At 43.2% G+C, this 14,804-nt stretch overlaps 1 protein-coding gene across 1 annotated transcript in view; it reads left to right on the forward strand.

Annotated features, from left to right (window-relative positions):
• Positions 1-14,804, forward strand: part of LOC135219319 (syntaxin-16-like) — a 131,677-nt gene that overhangs the window by 91,439 nt on the left and 25,434 nt on the right. Inside the window, exon 4 of the mRNA XM_064255986.1 lies at positions 11,637-11,742. Coding sequence (XP_064112056.1) covers positions 11,637-11,742 — 106 coding nt within the window. The remainder of the gene's footprint in view (positions 1-11,636; positions 11,743-14,804) is intronic.

Genomic DNA, 14,804 nt, shown 5'->3' on the forward strand with positions numbered 1-14,804 from the left:
GTCCCTAGACCTTCAAGATGCATATTTCCACATCCCGATTCACCATTCGTTGAGGAAGTACCTTCGTTTCATGTTCGAGGGAAGGATCTATCAGTTCAGGGCCCTGTGTTTCGGCCTATCCACGGCTCCCCAAGTCATTACAGAACTTGATGAAAAAATGTGTCAAGACACCTACATATGGAAAGGGATAAACGTCTCCCTATACCTGGACGACTGGGTGGGTCATCAGGCCAGGTCTCAAAAGCAGTGTTTGGAGGATCTGTCAACAACTTTTGGAATTGACGAAAGCATTAGGATTGATCGTAAACCTCGAGAAATCTCAGATGGTCCCCAGCGTGAACGTGGTCTATCTGGGGATTCAGATGGATTCTCGGGGTTTTCGAGTATTTCCTTCTCAAGAGAGAATAAGGAAAGGTTGTACCACAGTATCGAGCTTCTTAGAGAAAGAGTGCAATTCAGCGAGGGAATGGTTGAGCCTTCTGGGGACCCTTTCCTCGCTCGAAACAGTTCTTTCTCTAGGAAAACAAAAATACATCTCCGTCCGCTTCAGTTCTTGCCTGAGAAGGAGTTGGAGTTGGAAGACAGGACAACTCTCGAACACGTTTCCAATCTCAGCGGAAATAAAAGACCGAATTAAGGTGGTGGTTGACCCCCTTAGAAGAGAACAAAGGAGTATCCCTGGAAGTGCGGAACCCAAACCTGACATTGTTCTCAGACGCGGAGACAGGTTTAGGGGTGCAACCTTAGGATCCAAAGAAGTGTCAGGCACCTGGTCGGAAGAACAGGTGTCATGGCACATAAATTGCAAGGAGCTATTAGCAATTCACCTTGCGCTAAAGAGCTTCAAGCACATAGTCAGAGACAAAGTGGTACAGATAAACTCCGACAATACTACCGCTCTGGCTTATGTCAAAAAACAAGGAGGAACTCACTCTCTCCGCCCTATACGAAACTAGCAAGAGATCTGCTGATTTGGGCGAATCAAAGGAATGTAGTTCTTCCTAACAAGATTTGTCCAAGGGGAAGAGAACGTGAGAGCGGACAGACAGCAGGAGGTTCCAGGTCCTTCCTACAGAATGGACCCTCCACTCGGAAGTCTGTCAGAGCCCTTTTGGTATCTTTGGGGGGGGAAGCCTCAATAGATCTGTTCGACACATTCCTCTCCAAAAGGATAGACACATTTTGCGCCCTAGTAGAAGATCCCAGGGCTTATGCAATAGACGCCTTTCTCCTGGACTGGTCAGGGCTAGATGTGTACGCTTTTCCCCCATTCAAGATACTGGGGGAAGTAGTCAGAAAGTTCGTGGCCTCGAAGGGAACCAAAATGACGCTGATAGCCCCATATTGGCCATCCCGAATTTGGTTCACAGAGGTAATGGAGTGGACAGTGGACTTCCCCAGATCTCTTCCAAACAGGATAGACTGCTCAAACAACCCCACTTCGAGAGGTACCATCAAAATCTACCCGCTCTTGCTTTGACTGCCTTTCGAGTATCGAAAGACTTGTCAGAGCGAGAGGGTTTTCTCGCAAGGCGGCAAGCGCAATTGCCAGAGCCCGCAGATCATCTACTAGGCGAGTGTACCAATTGAAGTGGGAAGTTTTCAGAAGCTGGTGCAGGTTGAAGAAGCTGTCCTCTTCCAATACCTCTGTGACCGAAATTGCGGATTTCCTTCTTTTCCTGAGGGAAAAGTCGCATCTCTCTGTACCGACTATTAAGGGGTACAGGAGTATGCTTTCAGCAGTCTTCAGAAACAGGGGATTAGATTTGACAAATGATAAAGATTTGCACGATCTCATTCGTTCCTTTGAAACATCAAAGTCAGTAGAACCTAGGGTTCCAAGCTGGAACTTGGATGTGGTCCTGAAATTTCTGTCCTCCGAGAAGTTCGAACCACCACACACGGCTTCATTTCAGGATATCACTAGAAAATGTTTATTTCTGCTGTCTCTCGCTACGGCAAAAAGAGTCAGCGAGTTGCACGCCCTTGAGTCACGAGTTGGCTTCAAAGGAGACTCTGCGATTTGTTCATTCCAGACTCTCTTTCTTGCCAAAAATGAGAACCCTTCGAATCCCTGGCCCAGGAGCTTCGAGGTAAAAGGACTTACTAGTCTGGTAGGCAGAGAGACAGAAAGATCCCTTTGCCCAGTTAGAGCACTTAAATTCTATCTGGACAGGAAGAAGCAGTTGGGGGGTTTGCAACACGGTCTATGGTGCTCAGTAAAGGACCCCAAGAGACCAATGTCTAAAAATGCCTTGGCCTTCTTTGTTAGAAGTGTCGTTACCGAGGCTCATAAGAACTGCCCAGATGACTCTTTTAATCTATTAAGAGTGAGAGCTCATGAAATAAGGGCAATCGCGACTTCTATTGCGTTCCAAAGAAATGTCACTTAAAAATATTTTGGATGCAACTTATTGGAGATGCAACTCAGTGTTTGCATCTCATTACTTGAAGGATGTGCGAGTTACGTATGAGAAATGTTATTCTCTAGGTCCGTTTGTGTCAGCACAGACGGTTCTGGGTAATGGAGCGAGCACCGATCCTTAATTAAGTGTACGTACCCTCTTGTCAGATGTGTTCTTGAATTTCCTGTGCATGGAAGTGTCAGATGTCACACAGGCGGCCTTCACTTCTCTTCACTAGGAGATCGAGTGGCAACTGACTTTTAGAGGGGTACAAAAATTTTTTTTTTACTTTTGTATGTGTGATTATCGAGTTTTTGGTTGTTTGCTAAGAGTTCGGGGATGGCTCTTGACAATCTTAGAACTAACACGGGTGTTAGGATCGGGTGATCGGGATCGGTTGTGTGCTCCTTAAAGAAGGCGTGTTGTCATATAAGCGGATTAGCACTCATTGACAAATGCCAGTTAGGCTCTGCCGAGTAAGCGGATAAAACCCCATCAACAGACCCACAAGAACTCTTGGCCGCAGATCATTATCTCGCTAAGGCTCTTGAGTTGAAGCAGACTCCTGGGCAGTAGCCACAAAGTCTTCCACCTGATAAGGTAGGAACCAAGGTCTATAAATACCTACAACATATGTTGTTTACCTGTCTAGTCAGTAGTTAGCTGTCTCTTGCCCTCCACCAAAGGGTGTCAATCAGCTATGTATATATCTGACAGGTAAGTTGAATGTATGAAAATGATATTGTTATGATACAATAAAGTTTCATACATACTTACCTGGCAGATATATACATAGCTATCGACTCCGTCGTCCCCGACAGAAATTCAAATTTCGCGGCACTCGCTACAGGTAGGTCAGGTGATCTACCGCCCTGCTCTGGGTGGCAGGACTAGGAACCATTCCCGTTTTCTAATCAGATTCTCTCTTCCACCTGTCTCCTGCGGGGAGGCTGGGTGGGTCTTCAATCGTATATATCTGCCAGGTAAGTATGTATGAAACTTTATTGTATCATAACAATATCATTTTTCCATATTAATAGAAATTATGGCCTTCTGCCCATTCACCTTTAAAATAGTGAATTAGTGAAGTCACAATCTCAAATTTTGTAAGTACTTGGAGTGACTTAGTGGCAGAAATAAATATATTTATTTTACCCATTCCAGTGTTTGACATCTCCCCAGAGGAAAGGGCAACAATTGTCTTTTCCTTTGAACAGGAATAGCTCCTGCTGGACATGGCTACCCAGCTGGTTGGTGTTCTTGTACTACTATTGTAGTCAACCCATCATTGACTGGTTATCCAGTTGCTTTTACTAAATGATGTTTTTGTTTAGGTAACTTACCAAGTAATACAGGCATTCCCTGGTTTACAATGGGTTTGGCTTACGATGTTCCGAGGATACAATGCTTTTCAATTATATTCACCAGAAATTATTTCCAGATTTACATGTTCCAGGGTTACATTGCTTATGATGCCAATCTGACAGAAGAAATATGATTCCAAAAATGCAAAATAATCAATATTTGAAGTTTTTTTTTTATAAAAAATACAATAAAAATGCAGTTTACATAGTTTCTAATATCCAAAGCATTAAAAGTAAGGTTTTCTTAGAATTTTTGACGATTTTTGGCTTATGGCGCGTCTCAAGAATGGAACCCCGTCATAAGCCGGGGACTGCCTGTACATAGCTAAGTATTTCTAAGTGGGTAAAATTTGAAAATCACGGTAGAGATTCTTTTGTTTTGGTGTAGGTCAATACCCCGCCCACTACTGGGGAATAGGTAAACAACTCAGCAAAGAAGCTCATTTTAATTTCTACCGGCTTCCAACGAAGGTCGTGAGCTGTAGCTTTCTTTGAATTTGGATTTCTTCATTCGCCAAGAGTTTCCAGTACCTTCGGTGAAGTACTCAGATTCTTTTGTCATATCCATTCAACATTTATTAACTATTCAGACATAATTAACAGTATTTTGACCAGTTTAGGGTTTTTAGTCTGTTATTTTGATATTTTCTATAGCGATGTCTAACTCTAGTAAGTCGAGTGTCTGTCCGTTATTGCAGCAAAGACTGCAATACACGGTTAACCTCAGCAAAGATGATTCCCATTCTGTTTGTGTTAGATGTAAGGATCAAGTTTGCACTCTTGATTTATCTTGTAATGAGTGTATAGGCTGGGAAGAAAAACAATGGAGGGTTCTGTCTTCTTACCGTTCAGTTAGAAAAAGAGTAAGGCTACTGCTAGGTACAAAAGGTCTTTAGCTAGCCAGGAATCTTCCTCTGACATGCCTGTGACTTATGTTTTGTCCCCCAAACCCAGTCTTTCCTTTTTTCTACCTAGTTCTGTTCCCGACTCCCATGCTGCCGATCACAGTGCCATTGCCAGTCTTGACACAAAGTTTGAGCCATTAGCTAACTGTATGGCTCAGCTAGGTGAGTCAGCATATGCTTTTTGATAAAGAAAAAAGTAGAGTGTTAGTAGAGGAACTGGCTGTCCACCCTGCCGATTCTCCTAGGCGAAGGTCCCTGACATACTCCCCCGCACTTAGGAGAAGTCATACCGGAGGCCCAAGGGAGGTCGGTAGGGTCTGCCCGCAGGCAGTGGGCCCATCAGTCACACCTGTGGGTGTTTCCCTGGTAGCAAATGACAGCCATTGGAAAGGCATCTTGGTCAGTGGTCATCGTCTTTCTTCAAGCTCGGATTCGTCGAGTCTGGAGAAACAGCGCAGATGGCATGATAGTGACTTTTCCAGACCATTGAAAAGGTCTGCAGTGGACTCTAATTGTACGCATCAGGTACCACTCAAGAAGATAAAAGAGGTTAAACCTTCTTGTAGTTTCTAGGATAGCCCAGTGACATTTTCTTTGGATAACTCTGTTAAACTTCCAAAAGGAGACTTTTCCCAACATGTAGCGAGATGTAAGCATCCAAGGTCAGTGCGTGCTTCAGCGCCATTGTAGCCTTGCCCATTGAGCTGTACCTGTTACAACTCATGATTGGCCTAGGACACCAGGGCGTGAATTGTCCCCTGCTGCAGCTCCCATATATGCTGTTCCTATTAGCCATGTCTCTGTTTCCGAGCGTATTTCAACTCGGATCCCTCATTGATGCATTAGCGCCCATCGGCACCTGAGACTTCAATGCATAAGCGTCCATCGGCGCCTGAGACTTCAATGCATGAGCACCCATTGGCGCTTGAGACTTCGATGCATGAGTGCCCATTGGCACCTGAGACTTCAACGCATGGACTTTCAGTGGCACAGGAGCGCCCATTAGCACTGGAGCTCCCTTTTCCACCTGAACTGGGTTGTTTGTGACACCTATTCCACCCATGGCTCCTCATATTTCATCTTCTCCTTCGGTCAGCACAGCTGACCCTCATTTGTCTCCTGTATCTTGCAATTTTTCCTGAGAGGTTATCCCAACTTTTTCAAGCCAGCTACTCCTTCCCCTCCTGCTACAACTCTTATGATGAGTAAAGTTTCTTTTTATTCTTGTGATCTCTCTCAGTTAGTGCTTTCTATTTCAACCAAGAAATCTATGGGTGAGGTCAAAAGTTGGCTAGCAGACAAGAGAGTAAAAGGGAAAGCAGTCTTCGCTTTCCCTCCTTCATGCTTGAATAAGAGAAGACATCCATATTATTTCACTGGGGAGTCTCCCTCTTTGGGTGTTTCTGCCTCTGCCCAAGGGGACTTCTCAGGACTTAGCAAGTCTTCTCGGAGATCGGCTTTCACAGCAGCGAAAATCAGGTTTTCTTTGACTGAGATTGACCACCTCCTTCTAAATCTTTTTAAGATTTTAGAAGTTATTAGTTTTATGCACTGGACTACTGGCTCCCTTAGTAAGAAAATTCAGGAAGCTTCTTCAGCAATTTCTCCATTGGTTTCTTCTAACCTCTTAGGAGTTCTCTCGTGCTCCGACAGAGGCATTAGCGATGGTTCCCGCCAAATCGCCTCTACCTTTGTGATGTGCATTCTGGAGAAGCGTGAGTTATGGTGTTCATTCACGGCTAAAGGAGTTACTTCAGTCCAGAAATCAGCTCTTCTGTTTTCACTGCTGGTTTGCGAATTCCTTTTTCCTCAGGATGTCATCAGTGGGATCACTTCTGATTTGCAGAAGAGGTCAACCCAGGATTTGCTCTCCCAGTCATCCAAGCATTCCAGGGAGACTCCGGCTTTTGTCCCTAAGTCTTCTACTCTTTTGCAACAGTTACTTTGCAACAGTTAACCTTTCGTGGTGGCAAGCAGAGACAGCAATCCAAGTCAAGAGGAAATGTCTGCTTTCCATTCAAAACAATTAAGAAGTCTTCCTCCAAGCCCACCCCTAAGCAATGAGAACAGTTTCTCATGCAGCAGTAGGTGCCAGACTCCATCATTTCTGGCAAGAATGGAGCAGAAGAGTAGCAGAACAGTGGGTGGTAGAGGTCCTAAGAGTACGATACTCTATTCCGTTTGTCGACTGTCCACCCTTAGTCAAGCAACCTATTGTGTTGACAGCCTCGGCTCCAAGAAGTATTCCGCTCTGGCCAACGAGGTGTCTGCTCTTCTAAAAGAAGCGGTCGAGAAAGTGGAGGACCCACAGACCAAAGGCTTTTACAATTGACTTTTTGTGGTCCTGAAGTCTTCAGGTGGCTGGAGGCCAGTCCTGGACATGAGTGTGCTGAATTCCTTTGTCTTGAAGACAAAGTTCAAAATGGAGACAGATTGCTCGATTCTTGCTTCTATCCATAGAGGGGACTGGATGGTCTCCAAAGACATGCAAGATGTGTACTTCCATGTTCCCATTCATCCGGACTCAGGGAAGTACCTGAGATATGTCTTTAAAGACCAAATTTTTCCGTTTCGGGCCCTATGCTTCAGTCTGTCTATGGCTCCCCAAGTGTTCACTCATGTTCTGGCTCCTCTGGCGGGTTGGCTACATCTGATGGGGGTCAACATCGTCCTCTATCTGGACGAATGGCTTCTTTGCTCTGCGATGGAACGAAGTTGCATGAGAGATCTACAAAAGACTTTGAAGTTAGCTCAGGAACTCAGTCTTGTAATCAATCTGCCAAAATCCCAGCTATTCCCGACTCGACGAATAGTGTATTTGGGAATGACTCTGGACTCTCTTCTTTTTCAGGTCTCCCCCCCCCCTCTCCCTAAGAGAGTATAGTCATGTCTTCACACAGTAGGCAACTTCCTATCTCTCCCAAAGTGCTCGGCCAGAAATTGGGTGAGCCAGCTCGGAACTTTATCCTCCATCGAACAGTTTGTTTCACTGGGCAGACTTCATATAAGGATCCTTCAGTTTTATCTTAGGTCCCAGTGGAACAGGAAAAAGTTCTCAGATGACTTCGTGTTCCCAATTTTGCTAGAAGTCAAATATCTGCTTTGGTGGTGATCAGGGAGAAGATTTCTGGAAGGAAAGTCGCTTTCCCCTCTGAACCCAGAGCTCAACTTGTTTGCAGATGCATCCAACATAGGATGGGGAGCAACAGGGAAGTCTCAGGTATGTGGAACTCTGCTCAAAAGGCTTGGCACATCAACCTGAAAGAGCTGACTGTAATCAGTCTAGGTTTACAAGCTTTTGCTCCAGAAGTCTGAGGTCAGATAGTGGCAGTAAACTTGGACAACACAACAGCCCTCTTGTACATTGCCAAGCAAGGAGGGACATAATCTTTCTCTCTCTGCGAGGCAGTGAGAGACCTTCTCCTTTGGGCCCACTTGAATCACACAAAGCTAGTGAAAAAGTTTGTGCAGGGCAGGATGAATGTTTTAGCAGACCAACTCAGTTGCAACAATCAGGTCATCCCTAGAGAATGGACTCTGGATCCAGCTGTCTGCCTAGACCTTTGGAAGTTGTGGGAAAGACCGATGATTGACTCGTTTGCTTGCAACTTCCAAAAATCTCGGACTTCCACTTTATTCTCTCCAGGGCCAGACCCAGCAGCATGGGCAGTGGATGCCATGCTTGTGGACTAGTCACACAAGAAACTTTATGCTTTTTCACCCCCTAGGAATGATCAGGCAGGTGTTACAAAAGTTCCAGTCACATGTGAATGTATCAATGATCCTCATAGCTCTTTTCTGGCTTCTCAGGGAATGGTTTCAGGACCTGGTAAGTTTGTTAGCAGATTTTCCCAGGTTACTCCCCCAAGAGACGAAAACTGCTCGGACAACCACACATACACTGGAACCTTGACATACGATTGCCCAAATATACGAATGTTTTGAGATACAACAGAAAATTTGCGAAAATATATGCTTTGATATACAACGAAATATTTGAGATACGATTTTGCGATGAGTGATAGTTGTATAGGCGACCAATAGATGGCGTTCGGTCTGTTTGTTTGTTGGTGCTGCATCGTTAACACATCGTTGTGTAGTTCGATGTATTTGTATTTTTCGTGTTATTTTGTCTATTTTATTATTAACCATGGGTCCCAAAGCTAAAGACAAAGCAGGTAATAAGAAAAAACCCAGAAAATTATCTCGATGGAAGCAAAACATGGCTAATGAGTATGGTCGAAATCCTTCTACAATATCCAAAAGGCCCAGACCTGAAAGGGATGAAAGTCAAGAAAGTGAGGCCAAAAAGGCCAGACGTGAAGGTGATGATGAGTAAGTCTTTACGTAATTTAAAAAATAAATAAATAAAAATTAGTTTAGCAATGTTATTTCCTTTGTGTTTATTACGTAGTTATTAGTGTACATACGTAAATAAAAAGAGAACAAATCGTTCCCTGCCACCCCTCCCTACCTCCTCCTCCTGCTGGCCTCACGTCATCTTTTGTTGTGGAAAGTAAAATTCCTTTCTTTTTTTTTTTTATTGATTTTATTAACATTTATTATTATTTATCACATTACTATGTTATTTTATCATTATGTGTGTTATTACTCGTTTATTTGTGTATAAATTGTGTATATTATATGTAATTTAGCTGTGTTTTGGTGTGGTTTCATAGCGCTAGAACGGATTAATACATTTACATTATTTTAAATGGGAAAAAATGCTTTGAGATACAACTGTTTTGATATACGACGATGGTAACGGAACAAATTAGATTCGTATGTCAAGGTTCCAGTGTACTAAGGTTCCACCAAGGATTATCTACACTGGCTCAGACAGGATTCAAACTGTTGTCCTACTCTTCAGAGCAAAGGGTTTTTCAAGAGCGACTGCAGAGGCTATCTCGAAATGTAGAAGATAGAAGAAAGTTGTCCTCCAACATCTACCAGTACAAGTGGAACATTTTCTGAGCTTGGTGCAGAAGAAATCAAGTCTCTTCTTCTCGAACATCTGTGACAGAGATTGGCGATTTTCTTCTGTACCTAAGGACGTCTAGAAGATTGTCTTCTACAGTCAGAGGATATAGGGCTATGCTAAGTTCTATATTTAGGCACAGAAGATTGGATTTGTCTTCAAATCAAGACTTATTGGATTTGATTAAGTCTTTTGATACATGCAAATGTAAGGGCACTCTGTAGGTATCATGGAATTTAGACATAGTTTTGAAATGGCTGTCTGGTCCTCCTTTTGAACCTTTAGTTTCTGCCTCACTCAGAAATTTGACCTGAAAGACACTCTTCCTGATTGCTTTAGCCTCAGCCAGAAGAGTGAGCAAAAGTCAAGCCCTAGATAAAAGGGTTGGTTTCTCTAATGGAGATGCTTTAGTTTCATTTACTTTGCTTTAGTCTCATTTACTTTAGGCTTCCTCGCTAAGAACGAAAAATCCTACTTTTACTATCAAGAACTTGTCTAGTGTAGTAGGAGTGGAGGATGAAGAGAGGACTCTCTGTCCAGTGAGAGCTTTGAAGTTTTACCATGCACAGGACTGAAAACATTAGTGGTGCTCTGTTAAGGACCCTTCACGTTCTCTCTCTAAGAATGCCCTTCCATTCTTTCTTAGAGACCTCATTCAGGATGCCCATTCTCATTTAGCAGTGGAGGCTCTACCTGTTTTGAAGGCAAAGGCTCATGAGATTAGAGCAGTGGTGACATCTCTGGCCTTCAGATATAATCTTCGTTAGCTTCCATTCTCCAGTCCTCATACTGGAAATGTAAGTCAGCCTTTGCAAATCATTATCTTAAAGAAGTAGAGACAATTTTTAATGATTGCAGTACCTCGGGTCCATTCGCGGTGGCTGGCATGGGAATGGGAGAAGAAGCATAGGAAGCATTCCTTCCAAACTTACTCTTCGCCTTGAAAACCGGTGTTGAGTCCTTGGGGAGTCTGGTGGTACTTGATACTGAATACCCACCCTCCAGAATCAATGGTAGGGTGGTGGTTTTTAATATTTGGTGTAGGTAGTTTGTTGCTATTCTGGCATTTTGTTTTTGTTCATGGTACTGCGCCCAGGGCAGGGCCAATGCCTGTGCTCTACTAGTACTTGGTGAATTTGTCGCTGTAAGGCCCTCACTATGTAGTAGGTGACCCTGGTTTAACACCACACCTCCACTATGTTGAGAGTAGCTGCGCCAGAGCCAGTTTTGTTTGCTATAGTTCTATTAACAGGTAAGGAAACAACAAGCATTATGTTAATGCTGGCAAGATTTTTCTATTTGCATGCTTTTATCAGTTATAATTGCAATAGTTGTTCATCCATGAATCCCACATCCTAACAATGTGGGAATCAGCCATGCAACTACTTGGTAAGTTACTTAAACAAAAATTATATTTTTAAAATAAAATAATGTTTTGTTTATGCTTACCAAGTAATTACCGAATGGGAGCCCACCCTCCTCCCCTCTCATGGATGAAATGGCAAAAATAAAATTGAGCTTCTTTGCCAAGTTGTTTACCTATTCCCTGGTAGTGGCCGGGGCACTGACCTACACCGAAACAAAAGAATAGCTGCCACAATTTTCAAATTCTACCTACTGTTACTTAGAAATACTTAGCTATGTAATTAGTACTTGGTAAGTATAAAGAAAACATTATTTTATTAGAAAAATATAATTTTTATGGCCCTAATGCACTTGTGGGATATTAAATTTGAAGTGTGTGCAGAAACTTTTAAAATAAAATAAATAGTGAAAATTATTATGACTACTTGTGAAAGTGCTGTTTTAATTTGTAATTTATGCTACAGCTGAAAAAGATGGATATCTATAATAGATGGAGTGGAACTAGAATATTTTATTTGTATACTATTGCAATATCATTCACCAAAACTAAATGCACGCCTGGTTTTCCACAGGTAGTGGATACTAGTGGTAATGGTATATTTTACAATTTTATTTTCAGCAATGAAAAATATAAAGAAAACTAGTTCATTCGTTCATGATGGTGGAGGTGACTATGACAGTGATTATGGAACCTTTGAGGGTGGTGCTACAATGAAACAGAATCAGTAAGTTGTAATTGATTTTCAGTGTATTTTTAAACATTGTCTGATCTCACTAACATGAAATGTACAGGTATACTCTGAAATATACATTTCTTAACTAGCTTAGACATTTTAGTTAGATTTTTCAAAGTTATAAATTTCAAAACAAACCCCTCACTTGAAATTAGCCTTTAAATATGCACAAAATTGTTCCAGATATTTCACCCCATCTTAAAATGAAAACAATACGTATTCAGGTAGTAGTCCGGTGCATACATGGACAGATTCCAGGGTCTGAGCAGCTCAAACAGTTAAAAATTTTAACCTTGTTCTGGGTAACCTTATCCACGGCAAAGAGGGTGAGTAAGCTTCACTTGATGGATGAGAGAATTGGATTTGGTAATGCAGTAGTATGTGCTTTAACCTTGGGTTTCTTAGCGAAGAACAAGACTCCTTCCAAGCCTTGGCCTCGGTCTTATGTAATCAAAAGCCTTATGGTCTTAATAGGATCAAAGGAAGAAGAGAGACCCTTATGTCCAATCAGAGCTCTTAAGTACTATCTGCAGTGGACAGAGAAGATTCTAGGTCCCTCTGATCAATTGTGGTGCTCTGTCAGGAACCAGTTGCACCCACTTTCTAAAATTGCGTTTGCATTCTTCCTGAGGAATCTTATTGTAGAGGCACATTCACAGATTAAAGAATCAGACTTTAATTCTGTGAAAGTTAAAGCTCATGAAGTGAGAGCCGTGGCAACATTACTTTTGTTTAAACATAACCTCTCTCTAGAGGCTATTATTCAAATGACCTATTGGAAGTGTAGATCAGTGTTCGCGTCTCATTATCTGCACGAAATTGAAACAATTAATAATTGCAGTACCCTGGTTCCGTAGATACCAAATACAGTGGTACCTCGAGATATGAAAGGCTCAACTTACGGAAAACTCGAGATACGAAAGCTAATACGAAAAATTTTACGGCTCTACATAGGAAAATTGCTCAAGATACGAAAGGTTGTTGCTGTAAAGTCCGAGATTCACCCGGACTGCCGATAACAATTTTGAAACTCGCGTGCCACCAACTGAGTAGACTCGCAACCATCCTCCTGCTGTCCCATTGGTTCCTGATGCTAGTCACCGCCATGAGATCCATCTCTCCTATTGGTCAGCATCCCTCCCATCATGCATCTACTACGTAGTGGCGTGCTTCTTCGACCACTGCACGGCATCATCTGTATCGTACGCACGCGGTATTCGTTCGTTCTAACGATTTTGTTTATTAACGTAAATTCGTTAGTGATTTCATTGTAGTAGTATACTTTATCGTGTTCTGTGAGAACTTTACTCCATACTTATACGTACTACATAACATAATTACATACAGTATATACATAGTCATGGGTCCCAAGAAACTTGAAATTCATGGAAAGAAAAGGATGCTCTCTTTGGAAACGAAGATTGAGATTATCAAGAAGCATGAAGCTGGTATGCAATTGAGTGTGATCACCAAGGAATACGACCAAAATCCGTCGACAAGAGGCACCACCCTTGAGCAGAAGGATGCCATCAAAGCAGCTACACCTTCCAAGGGCGTGACTATTTTGTCCAGCAAGAGGACCCATGTGCACGACGAGATGGAAAGGCTTCTTCTTGTCTGGATAAAAGACAAAGAAATCGCTGACGATACGATAGCAGAGACGGCAATCTCCCACAAGGCCAGCGCTATTTTCAGCGATTTGATTGCCCAGACCGAAGACGACAGAGAAGGGACATCAACGCCAACCCAAGACTTCAAGGCTTCGCATGGGTGGTTCGAGAAATTCCGTAAACGGACTGGCATCCATTCGGTGGTGCGGCATGGGGAGGCTGCCAGCTTAGACACGAAAGCGGCCGAAGCTTTTAAAAAGACGTTCGACAAGATGACGATCAAGGAAGGCTACAGTTCTCAGCAAGTCTTCAACTGTGATGAGACTGAATTTTTTTTGGAAAAAAATGCCTTGTCGGACGTACATCACGGAGGAAGGGAAGAAGCTACCCGGGCATAAGCCTATGAAAGACAGGCTTACGCTCGCACTTTGTTCGAACACCAGTGTGGATTGTAAGGTGAAGCCCCTACATGTCTATCATTTGGAGACTCCTTGAGCCTTCAAGGCCCACAAAGTGCTTAAGGAGAAGCTTCCAGTGATGTGGAGGGCTAATGCGAAAGCCTGGGTAACGAGGCTTTTGTTCACCGAGTGGGTAAATCTGTGTTTCGGCCCGACAGTGAAGAAATTCTTGGAAGAGAAGCGCCTCCCTCTGAAATGTCTGCTGTTATTGGACAATGCCCCTGCTCACCCTCCTGGCCTTGAGGAAGATATCCTAGCGGAGTATTCTTTTATCAAGGTTCTTTATCTTCCGCCTAACATCACCCCTCTCCTCCAGCCCATGGACCAGCAAGCGATATCGAACTTCAAGAAGCTGTATATGAAACATCTTTTCAAGAGATGTTTCGACACAAACCTCACCTTGCGTGAATTTTGGAAGGAGCATTTCGATGTTGTGATATGTATCCGACTCATCGATCAAGCTTGGTAGGAGGTTTTGAGGCAAACCTTGAATTCTTCGTGGAGGAAACTCTGGCCTGATGCAGTATCCGCCCGAGATTTCGAGGGATTCGACGTGGGCGAAGCTGGTGCTGCAGATTCAGGAACAGTTGACGATCCTGAATCTGTTTCGCAACCAGATCTTGACGAGATTGTTGCATTCGGCTAGTTCATAGGGCTGGTCGTCGATGAGGACGACATCAATGACCTTCTCAAGGAGCACCAAGAGGAGCTTACGACGGATAACCTGAAGGAGTTGGAGGCCATACAACATAACGTCGTTCAAGAGGAGTTCTCTAGCAGCGGCGAGGAGGAGGAGGACGACCCTATGACAATGGCAGAAATTAAGGATGTTCTAGCTGCTTTTCATAAAGTGCAATCATTTGTAGAAAAGAGACGCCCCAAAAAGGCTTACACAGGTCATATGCTTGCGCAGTTCGATGACGCTTGCCTGAGTCGTTTCTGGAACATTGTGAAAAGTAGGCAGAAGCAATCTTCCTTGGATAGT

This window comes from Macrobrachium nipponense, chromosome 1 (assembly GCF_015104395.2).
Source record: "Macrobrachium nipponense isolate FS-2020 chromosome 1, ASM1510439v2, whole genome shotgun sequence".
In the NCBI taxonomy this organism is placed as follows: domain Eukaryota; kingdom Metazoa; phylum Arthropoda; class Malacostraca; order Decapoda; family Palaemonidae; genus Macrobrachium; species Macrobrachium nipponense.